General features: G+C 34.6%; 2 protein-coding genes across 2 annotated transcripts; one reads left to right on the top strand and one right to left on the bottom strand.

Annotated features, from left to right (window-relative positions):
* Positions 1 to 315: 315 nt before the first annotated feature.
* On the bottom strand, positions 316 to 2,894 carry LOC130809743 (late embryogenesis abundant protein 6-like). Its single transcript, XM_057675527.1, has 2 exons — positions 2,763 to 2,894; positions 316 to 770 (listed from the first exon to the last, which is right to left on the bottom strand). Exons 1-2 carry the CDS (start codon positions 2,838 to 2,840, stop codon positions 606 to 608), a joined length of 243 nt encoding a protein of 80 aa, XP_057531510.1. The 5' UTR covers positions 2,841 to 2,894; the 3' UTR covers positions 316 to 605.
* A 1,721-nt stretch (positions 2,895 to 4,615) lies between these two features.
* On the top strand, positions 4,616 to 5,017 carry LOC130810699 (uncharacterized). Its single transcript, XM_057676838.1, has one exon. The coding sequence runs from the start codon at positions 4,616 to 4,618 to the stop codon at positions 5,015 to 5,017; it is 402 nt and encodes a 133-aa protein (XP_057532821.1).
* The last annotated feature ends 7,435 nt before the right edge of the window (positions 5,018 to 12,452 follow it).

The following is a 12,452-nucleotide window of genomic DNA, read 5'->3' as shown; positions in this document are numbered from 1 at the left end:
ACATAAAGTTTAACTCTATCATCTTTCATCCAAAACATATTTCTTCCCCCAAATTCAAAAATTGTATAGTTGAGATTTATATTTTGGGGGAATAGCTTGAAAATGATGGTATTTGAAATGGGGAATTGTATAAATAGGCGTACAACAGCCTTAAAGCTTCTAAATTAATGTTTGTTAACGTTTTCTTTGCAAAAAGGTTACGGTGGAACAATTTGGCAAACGTCAAGGTTACCGCGTAGATTTTTTAAAAGTTATTGTTACCACATAGAAAATCCAAAACCTCAGGATTACCACGTGTAATTTTCCTACATATTTTCTTTTTGACAATTCATAACCAATATATATTATGCACAAATAAACAACCCTACACTACATACATACCTATATTAAATGAGCCTGGTACCAAAATCAAAAATGGGATAAAATATAAAATAATGTTTTGGCCCTATTCATTTACATTTTATAAAGATTTAGACCTTAAAACATTAAAAATCAAATTAATTTAAATTAACATTTTATACCTTTATTTTATTTGATCATATTCAGTTAAATATTTTGTACATGGTCAAAATTCAAAACCTCCACTACCCACACATGGGATATCTCTAATCATGTTGTAGGTGTTGTAAGCGAGTTGCGTGCTTAGCCATTTCTTTCTCGGCTATCTTTTCTGCCTTGGCAATATGGATATCCATCTGTTCTTCAGCCTCTTTAGCCTTTCTTACTTCTTTTGCTATATTCTTTTTAGCATTTGCTAACCCTTTTTCATCCTGCATTTAACAAACAAATCCTTGCTTCTATTAATACAATAAACACTTTGTTTTAATACTTTTATGAGTAATTTTTATGAGAAATCGTATTTCAATGAGGCAATCCTTTAAGCCATGTCCAATTTAGTACCATTTTATTAAGAAAATAGAATCCCTTACTTTTATTAATTGGCATTTTAATCAAATTCTGTTAGTGCTAGTTTCAAATTATCTATGTTTTTGGCATATCATGATGAGAGCAACATTAAGGCTGCTAAAGGGCAATTAAACATGTAATTAATTGCTAATTTATTGGTGAGTTAATGTGTCACTTAATGGTGTATTGAAAGGGCAATTAAACTACGAAAAATGGTGAGCTTTAATATGATTTTATTGTCATGCATTATTATAGAGTTTATTGATGTCTTAAATGTTGAGTGTTAATGTGCTATTTATATTGAGTTGATTGAAGATTCTAGAATGACGTATGAGCCTCTATATAAGGTATATCATTCATTGAATCAAACCACCACAACACATATACACATATTGTGAGAAGGCTATTATATTAAGAAACTTGTGAGTGTTCTTCTATATATTACTATTTGTGTGATCTCAATTCTGAGATTAGATGTATGGTTTAAGAGATTGTTCTCAAGTATGAGAGTTTATTCATCATTGTATTATTGAATCCATTAATGAAGGTAAATATTTGTTGAGAGGGAGGTATCCAAGGTACCTCATTAAACTTGTGTGTTTGTTGTCACTATTGTTCATATTCTGTTTTTCGTCAATTGCTACATTTATTCTTACCATTGTTGGGTCTAAGCACCCCCTCTTTCAAATTTTAAAAATAGAAAAAAAATACAATGCACATATAAAAGAAACAAAAACTAAATTGAAACTTCCTAAAATTTAGCCTTCAATTGAATTTCACAATAAATCAACCCTAATTTTAAAGAGAAACACAAAAAATAAAATAAATTAAAATGAGAAACATCATATTTTCATAAGAAACACCTACTTTGAATCTTACAATATACTCCTTAACACATACTTTTAGATCTTAAAACGCCTAATTTGGGTCTAAAAAATTAAAACATATATTTTGAGTTTTACAACCCCTATTTGTAGGTTTTATTACACCTCATTTAAATCTTAAAACATCCATTTTAGGTCTTAAGACACATACTGTAGATCTTAGAATACATTTGTAACTTAAAACACCTGTTTTTATCTTAAAACACCTATATTAAAATCTCAAAACCTCTAGGATCTTATAGTACCTACTTTAGATGATAACATGCCTACTTTATAACATAAAACACCTACTTTATAACTCAAAATGCCTATTTTTGTCTCAATAAAGTACTAATAATTTCTTTCATCAAACTTCATTGTTATCTTATTCAATTAACTTCATCTTTTATCTTTATCTTCATCACATCCTTCTTGTCTTCTTGATCAAACCCGAGAACTTCAATACCCTTCACTCTCGTCATCATTTATACATTCATATCCATTATTCTTGTTCATCATTATCTTTGATCATCATTAACATCAACTCTATCATCTTCATCATTGTCATTATCATCGTCATTATATATAAGTTGTCATTAGCAATTTTTATCTCTAATTTTTTTAATGTAAATAAAAAAAATCTTGATGTAAAACTTTCTCGTGATAAAATAATGAAGCTAAGACTTTTTTTAAAACGTAAAACATTGGATTGGCCCAGTACCCATTTTCTCTCGATAGTATGCAACAATTGTTAAACTTTTCCATATTTCTTTCGCTCTTTTTCTAACAATATTATTCTCTTAAACAATATAAAAATTATTGTCTTTTTTAATAAAATAAAATAATGCAGTTAAAGAAACAAAATACATGAACAATTTAAAAAAAGTTAAATGCGATTTTTAAAGTCTTAAAAATATTCATTTTGCATTATTCCGATAAAGTAATAAAAATATTACTCATTAAATTACGAATATATCAAAAGAATTTGTTTACCTTTTCTTGTTCCTTGGCCTCACCTTTTGCTTTGCGTATGTAACTTATTTCCTTGATTTTATCTTTTACAGCTTGCATTATTTCCCCAACTTTTCTTCCTTATTAATTTGTATGTAATAAATGAAACAATAAAATTTCAGCAATATGTAACGTTGTTTCATTATAACATAAAAGCTAAAAATAAGTTAAATGAAGGGAAAGTTTAGTGGCTATTGTTTTATCTCAATATTATTTAGGACAAGTAGTTATGATTAAATGCTAGTAATGCGGCATTTGAATGGATAATATAAAATAATGCATTTTATCTTATAGGGATAAGATCTAGTGAAAACAATTAAAATGGTAAAGATGTGTCACCGCGAATGCTGTGTTCGTGTCTTACACATAAAATTTTTTTAAATAATATATTTATTTAGAATATAATATTATTACTAAAAATTTATTTCAAAATAGTAATCATATATATTTCTAATTTTAATATTTATAATAATTTTAGTTGTAAAATATTTATTTTATCATAAAAACCTAATTAAAAATTATTATGGTAACATTTTATTATGTATTTATTTAATAATTATCATTGTAAAACTACCAGATTAATCCTTGACTTTTCACTAACCTTGACTCTTAGTAAAGGGACTGTTACCACTTCTCATTTGCTTTGCTTGATTACCAAATAAGTAACTTTCCTAATCCTAAAATAACTACCCACTACCATCCATCATACCCAAAATAGCCAACTCTCTCCTAGAAATAACTCCCTATTCACCATTATAAATAAAGATTGCCAGCATCAGTGAGGGGGAAAGTAAAAAAATATTGTACTGAAACTCTGCCAAAATCCTTACTCACCATCATCTTCTTCGACCTATCAAAATACAAACCACTATCCTGATATCTATATTCTTGTATTCGGTTTATTGTCATTCTTCCATTGATCTCTCATCTCCGATCTGACTTGAGCGTCGGAGGGGTCTTCCGGAAGATCACCCCTGGGTAAGACTAACGTGTTGTGTTTCAGGACTCCAGGTTATTTCCACGAAAGGTTCACATCTCACTTCCACTTCGTTGACCGCTGGTTCTTATAACACTTCCACTTCAGGTATTTCAATTGTCTCTTGCACTTTCTAGTTTCATTACCGAAACAGTTTGGCGCCGTTTGTGGGGATCGTGTTATAAGAACTTGAACAAAAAGCCATGGCTCCCAAGAGGAATCCTACACAAACCGCTACCGTGCACAGTACAAATACAAACACTTCCGCTAGTCAGGCCAATAATCAACTTGTGGCGCGCCGTGATCTGGAGATACTGGCACAGAATCTCACTAATGCTTTCGCTGAACAACTTCGCACCATTGTTAGCGCCAATGCCGCCCCTCCACATCAGTAGGTGTTGGACAACATGGCGAACCGGATTGAGAACCTCAAAAAGAGAATTGAACCCCATCCGAGTTCCCAAAAGACGGATGATAGTAATACTCAAATGCCGCGGTCAAGCAAAAGGAACAGACAAAGAAGGGAAAGGTCTAGACTCCAAAAGAGTCTTAGCCAATCCAAGGAAGAAGGGAAGTCTAAGCCTGAAACTCGAGATGCCAGAAGTTACTTGAACCAAAAGAGGGCTCAATAATCGCATAGTATCCAATCATTTGTGGATAAAAGGCGGGAAGAAAGGAAGATGCAACGACATTCCTGGTCTAGTTGCTCACTTAGCCCCATCAGGCCTCATCAAGATGATTTTAGCCGAGGAGGACCTCAAGAGGCCCCAACGTTGCTGAACTCCCCCTTATCCGCTGAAATCTTAGCGACCCTAATCCGGCCAAGATCAAGATTCCCAACATAAATCCCTTTGATTGAATGAAATGTCCCGAAGAACATATCTTGGCGTACAAGAACTTGATGTTGCTGTATACCACGAACCAGGCGTTGTTGTGCAAGATTTTCCCTACCACTTTAAGTAGTGTCGCTTTGAATTGGTATACATCACTACCAGTGGGGAGCATCCATACCTTTGCCCAACTGGAAGCCAAGTTTGTAAGCCATTTTGTGGCTTCCATACGACAAGAAAAGTTCAACTTCCACTTGTTAAGCATCATACAACAAGAGGGAGAATCTGTGGCTACCTACTTAAAAATGTTCCAAGAGACCGTTTTGGAAGTCACTGACTTGAAAGACTCAGTTGCCCTAAACGCCCTGATAAATGGAATGCGCACCCCAAAATTGAAATTCCAACTCATTGAGAATCAAGTGAGGACATAATGAGACAATGTCAAAGTTATTTCACTGCTTCTGAGATATGTCATGCACATGATACCAAAACGCGGAAGCACGACAAAAGGGAGCACGGACCAAACCACTCACAAAGGGTCAACAAAGAAGAACCCCAGGCACGAAAAGATAAAGGCTACACCCCTCGTCACCAAGGTCCTCCTTCAGAGATGGGGCCCCCGAGATCTTGACAAGTCTACGACACAGAGAAAGAACCCTGAATAAAGAACCTAAGAGACGGGGGAGAAGATCCTCGTTTTAATAGAAACATGAGAGACATCTTTTATGCCATCCGAGATGCACTACCGACACCTCCACCTACCACCACAGCATCAGATCGCCGTAACTATAACTTATGGTGTGATTACCATCGAAAATATGGACACACTCTGGAGCAATGCAGAGAACTTAAACGTATTTTGCACCAGATGGTAGAAGAAGGAAAATTGGGGAGGTTTCTGAACAGGAAGGAATACACCTCTTATGGTGGCAATGAGAGGTCATACCGTCCAAAGCATAAATCCCCCAAGGATGAGGAAAGAAATGAAATCTCTAGTGATACACGTGGGGCCATCAACATGATCATAGGTGGCTTCTCCGAAGATTACCCCACCCATAAAACAGCGAGAGATAGCGTCCACACTCTACACTCTAAGAAAAGGACCTCCTAAAGCAATCATGGAAAGTCCAGTGATGAAATTTGACGTAACTATTTCACAACCACTACAGGTAGTCACCATCAAGATTGGCCAGATGAAGGTGAAGTGAGTACTGATTGAAACTGGAAGTACAGCGGATTTGATCACTATGGATTGCCTCAAACAGATGAAATTTTAAGGAGAAACACTTACAACCAATTGACAAACCCCTCATTGGTTTTGGAGGTAATTGAGTCTTACCCCTTGGGACTATCCCACTTCTAGTACGAGTTAGGGAGAGAAACAGTTGCAAAACAATGCACATTCATTTTACTATGTTAGATTTAAACTTCCCCTACAATGCCATCATGGGGCTCCCCCTCATCAACAAGCTTAAAGTTGTGATTTCACCACATCAATTGTTGCTACAATTTGAACAAGACGATGGTAAGGTTGGAATCCTCAAAGGAGATCAGAAGGCAGCCTGTCAATGCCTTATCAATACTTTGAAGCATGACGGCGCTCTTGGAGAATCTTCGAAGAGGAAGATAAAAATCAATCCATCATGAGTGTCTATTTAGACACCCTTAATGTGCGAGAAAGACCACAACCTATAGAACAACACGAAGAGGTGGAAATCTGAAAGACCATAACCTATAGAACAACACGAAGAGGTCGAAATCTTTGAAGGAAGGAAAACTAAAGTGGGTAAGAACCTTACAGAAGCAATGAGACACGATGTTTTGGCTATTATAGCCGAATTCCGTGATATTTTTGCTTTCTCTGTTGAGGAAATGCCCGGCATTCCACCTAGCATCATGTGCCATAAGCTAGACATCAAACCCAGACACAAACCTGTTAAGAAAAAGTTGCGACATCAAGGGAAAGAGAGAATAGAAGCTACTAAAGAAGAAGTTGATAAGTTACTAAAGTCTGGTTTCATCCGAGAGTGCCAATACTTCGAATGGCTCTCCAACATGGTATTGGTCAAGAAACCCAATGAGAAATGGCGAATGTGTGTTGATTTCACAGACCTAAACAAAGCTTGGCCAAAAGATGATTATCCTCTTCTAAAGATTGATCGTCTAGTAAACTCCACGGCATGGCATGCCTTGCTAAGCTTTATGGATGCTAATGCAGTTTACCACCAAATCCCTTTAGCCTTGAAGCTCAACCTCACACTGCGTTCATCACATGTGCCAGGGTAGATTATTACATGGTCATATCGTTTGGGTTAAAGAATGCGGGAGCCATATATCAACGTATGGTGAACAAAGTCTTTAACTCCCAAATAGGCCGAAACTTGGAAGTATATGTGGATGACATGATAACGAAAAGCAAGCAAGCTATTGATCACGCTGCAGATCTTCGAGAGACATGCATGACTCTTCGTAACCACTAAATACGCCTAAATCCTGATAAGTGCATATTTGGAGCAATAGGAGGAAAATGTCTTGGGTTCCTAGTAGATGAAAGGGGGATCGAGGAAAACCTTGATAAGATACAAGCCATATTTGCTATGAAATCCCCCAAATCTGTGAAAGAAGTACAAAAGCTAACAGGTTGTGTAGCAGCCTTGGGAAGGTTCATATCCAAATCCGCAGAAAAATGCTCCCCGTTCTTGAAGACCCTCAAACAAACCAAGTTCGAGTAGACCAATGACGCGGAAGAAGCATTTAGTAAGCTAAAGGAATATTTAGCTTCTTTGCCCAAGTTGGTTTCCCTTGTCCAAGGAGAAGTCTTAATCTTATATGTGTCTATGTCTGAATACTCTTATCTCCGGAGTTCTTGTGGCAGAAAGAGATAGGAAACAACTTTCGGTGTACTACGTGAGTCATGCCTTCCGTGGTTCAAAAGGGCACTATAGCGAAGTGGAGAAGATATTGTTTGCCGTCGTGATAGAAAGTCGAAAGTTCAAACCCTACTTCCAGTCACATCAAGTTCGAGTAAGGACCAACCAGCCTCTAGAAAATCTTAGAAGGCATAAACCATTCGAGTCGTATCACAGATTGGGCGAATCAACTAGCCAACTTCAAAATAGAGTACGAGCCACGCACCGCAATCAAAGCACAAACGCTCGCCGACTTCATAGCTGAGAGCACAGGACCAAGTCCAAGTAATCCTAATCACGAATGGAAGTTGTATGTAGATGGCTCTTCCACCAAGATTGCTAATTGAGTCAGGATAATTATCGTATCTTCCGCCGGAGTTAGAATGGAGAGAGTTATACGATTCGAATTTTCCGCATCCAACAATAAGGCTGGGTATGAGGCCCTCATACTAGGCCAAAACATTTGTTATGACGCTAGGGCAAGGACTTTGTCAGTCTTCTCTGATTCCCATCTGATAGTCGGACAAGTGAACGGAGATTTCGAGGCCAAAGACGATAGTATGAAGATGTACTTGCAAAGTCCCCAAGTTTGACAAATTTTCACTCATTCATATACCTAGATCCGATAATGCTCAGAGGATTCCCTTGCAAGGCTGGCTAGCTCAGCAGAAACATCTAAGGCCCACAATATCATTTGGGAAGTCCTTCCTAATCCTAGTATCAATGTCATGATATTCGCAATCGATAGATGGGGAACATGGATGGAACCCCTCATTATGTATCTTCAACAAAACGTCCTTCCGGAAAATGAAAATGAAGCTTGAATCGTACAGAAGAAAGTAAAATGGTTCGAATTTTATGATGGAACCCTCTACAAAAAACCATAAACACAACCACTCCTGAAATGTGTAACTCTAGAAGAGGGAAATTATATCTTGCAGGAGATTCATGAAGGAGGATGTGGTATACACCAAGGGTAAGAACAGTGATTGATAAGGTTCTTAGAAGTGGGAATTATTTGCCTTCCCTTAGGGGTGATGCAGAATCTCTAATCCTAAGGTGTTCTAAATGCCAATTGTTCTCCAAAGTTGCCAAAAAGCCTACAAGTTACCTCACATCAATTCAGTCCGTGTTACCATTTGATAAGTGGAGAATGGACCTCCTTGGTCCATTTCCCTCAGCAAAGGGACAAAGAAAATTTGTGATCGTTGCAATTGATTATTTTTCGAAGTATGTTGAAGCAGAACCCCTCAGCATCATAACAGACAAACAAGTTTGCTAGTTCTTTTGGAGAAATATCATCACCAGATATGGTATACCGCGGGTCATTATCACAGACAATGTAGGCAATTCATAAGTCGAGGCACGACGGAGTATTGTGATAAGTTTAATATTCAAATTAGATACAACTCAGTGTCTAGACCGCAAACGAATGAGCAAGTTGAATCGGCCAATAAAGAAATCCTCAATGGCATAATAAATAAGATATAAGGGGCAAAAGGTTAATGGGATGAAGAGTTACCAGGCATACTTTGGGCAAGGCGTACCACAGTCAAAAAAGCCACTGGTCACACTCCGTTTTCTCTGGTCTATGGTTCCGAAGCAGTACTTCCTATCGAAATTGGAATACCCTTAACAAGGATCAATTACTACTTGCACAATAAAAATGACAACGAGAAAAGGGTGAACTTAGATTTGCTCCCAGAAACAAGAGGAAATGCACTTTTGAGGTCAATAGCTCAAAAACAAAAAATGACTCGTCTATTCAATCGACATGTTAAAACTAGCATCTTGAAAGTTGGGGATTTAGTTTTGCGTAAGATCGAAGCAATGAGTAAAAGCATAGAGAAAAGAAAGCTAGGAGCCAGTTGGGACGGTCCATTCAAAATCACTCAAAAAATAAAAACCAACACATTCAAGTTAGAAGACTTGGGAGAAAAAAAGTTGAAACAACCGTGGCATGCTGACCACCTAAAAAAGTACTTTATTTAACAAGTTTGGCAAGGGGCATATGGTCGGTCATCAATTTCATTCATCATCAGAAATTTCCCGGATCATCAAGAACATCATCAACTGGTGTTTGGGTTATCTCCAGTTTCATTCATTTAATTTCATTTTCCCGTATCATCAAGTTGTCATCAAGTTTATCAGTTTAATTTTATTTGTCGTTTATATGCGTTCAATTTTCCGTATCAAGAGTTTGTATGAGTATTCAATTTTCTATGTTACGTGATTAAGTTCCCGCAATATGACTTTAGTCATCAACATTCAATTTTTTATACTAAACTTAAGTTGCATGTCAGATTGGATATTGCAAACTTACTAAATAAAGTAAAAACCAATTTAAATGACAACATAATCAACATAATCGAGGTTGAAACAGTAAGATCTACAATAATGTTGGCAGGATTCAAGTTATATATACAAATTAATCAGATTCATAAGTTGCAAAAATTACAAAAAATACAAAATTCCCTTGTCCTAAGGAGCATTAAGTTAAGATCTACAAGTTAATCAGAGCTTAGGCCTTCAGATTGATGAAGTTGATCTTCACTTTGAGGCGGTAAATCAAAAATGAATTTTAGGGCATGTTTGAATTTGGTGTAAATATATAACGCGGTAAATCTAAGTTTAAGGTGAAAATGTCAGCTAGTCTCTTAAGAGATCGTCTCTTTAAGAGACAAATTTCAAGTCCAGCCCATATAAAAAATTAATACCTATTTACCGTATACTTAATATCTACTTACATTATCCTCAATGCTTACTTATCGTATCCTTAATGCCTACTTTCAATTTCTTAAATGTTTAATTACAATATTCTTAATGCCTACTTACAAAAGTTACGATATCTTAAAAAATATATAATGGGTCGGCCCAATTGGAGATGATTTCTCAAGAATTTGTGTAAATCTAATACTCCCTCCAATTCAATTTAGCTGTCCCATTTGATTTGGGCACAATTAAGAAATAATGGGACCACCTAAAATAATAGACTCGTGTGCAATATTGAGTATTTTTAATATTAAGAATTGGAGGGGACCACTTAAAATAGTAAACTCATGTACAATATTGGGTATTTTTAATATTAAGAAAATGAGAATACCACCTATAAATATAAATTTTAAAATAAAAATAAAATAAGTAAAGTAAATTTACCCAATAAAAAAATAAGACAAGTAAAAAGAATTTGAGAGAGTATAGCTCACAAGTTGGGTCATGTGGGATCTATATAAGTTTAAGGCTATGATTGAGTATAGGTAAAGTTCAATTCTTTTGGTTGGATTTAGTCTAAAAATATTAAAGCTAAATCTAAGCTTTTATTGGATTTAAGACACGATCTAACTCGTTGAAGACCTTAAACAAGTCTCCTACATTAAGGTCGGGTTTAGATAACTAGATACTAGACACATTAGTGCATTACCATACTTAATTATCATGTGATTAAAACATTATTTTTCTAAAACCAAAATTATACTAACACAAATGTGTTTTTTTATTTTTCTCCTACTTTAAACTATTGTTTTTTTTTTTTTTTTTTTTGGTAGTAAATTATATTCTATGGTTTGTTTTATCACCATTAGCATGCTTAATTTTATAAGTTCCATTCAAAACTTTATTTTGATAATAAAAAAAAACACCTTTAGAGTTGATTTAGCACATTCAATGCAAAGTGAATTAACTCGGACAACTAATATATACTTTTATGTTGGTAGAAACTAGTATATATGCTTGTGCAATGTACAAATATGTAAGTATTTGTAGATACCTATAAATAAAATTCAATAACAAATATAGACTAATGATAACAATGTGATTATGATAAATTTTAAAAGGGAAGATATTAAAAATTCACAATTACTTAAATCAATCGAAAACAATTAAAACAATTTCTTACTTAGTTTATTTAGCTACATATAAATAGAAGTTAATGGGTGATTGATGTTTTGATTTTTTTTTAAATAATTACAATAAATAGTAAACTAAATTAGGTAAATATATTCAGTACAATAAAATTATTTAATTATCTTACCTTATTTAAATACATGCTATAATAGTTTATATATTTATGTTATGTAATAAAAGCAAATCTATATTTTGTTGAATTAGTTCCATTTAATCATAGCTAATTAGATGTTTGATTATTATTTTTTTAATTTTATTTAGTAGAAAATAACAGAGTGTAAAAATAATTTGCCAAATAATTAGAATATAGCAACTCTCATGAATCCATGTGGAAGATATTTCCTAAAGAATGTTACTTAAAAATTTCCAAGCTTTTTAATATATAGGATGATAGCAAAACAAAAAATTAGAAAGGAAGATATCATAGACAAGCCAAAAACGCAACAAAAGGGGATAATTATGTGTCAACTTATTAGTGGTTAAAGAGTTTCTCTTTCTCTTTCACTCGTATAATTTCAACTATCTACAAGAAGAATTTACTTCAGATACTCTAGCCTTATCACGATTGAAAAGGCAATAAAAGGGTATCTTTTTAATGCAAAGAAAAGGTCATCATCATCGTTTTCAGTATTTCCTATTCATAGAATCTATGATTAAGATCTGGAAAAAATGAAAGATGGCAACCCACACCCATACAAAAAAAAGTTTATTTCAAATTCTCTAGCCTTATCACAATCGAAAAGACAATAAAAGGGTATGTTTTTAATGCAAAGAAAACGTCATCAAAATCATACAATACCCTGTATGTCCTACTCATAGGATCTATGATTAGGATCTAAGTAGGGACGAAAAATAACAATCCATACCCATAAAGGAGAATAAGGCCAAAGAGTCTCTCGGGTCAAGCAAGATCTCCAAATAGAGAGATTACTAAAATGAGAAAAACTAAATGAAAATAAATTTACAAGTTTGCATCTTACAATACAATCTAGACCATTGATACAATAAAAATACAAATAAGTTCTAAATAGACACCCAAAATCATATCTCACAT

This window comes from Amaranthus tricolor, chromosome 4 (assembly GCF_026212465.1).
Source record: "Amaranthus tricolor cultivar Red isolate AtriRed21 chromosome 4, ASM2621246v1, whole genome shotgun sequence".
Classification (NCBI taxonomy): domain Eukaryota; kingdom Viridiplantae; phylum Streptophyta; class Magnoliopsida; order Caryophyllales; family Amaranthaceae; genus Amaranthus; species Amaranthus tricolor.
This window is presented reverse-complemented; position numbering and strand designations above follow the sequence as displayed.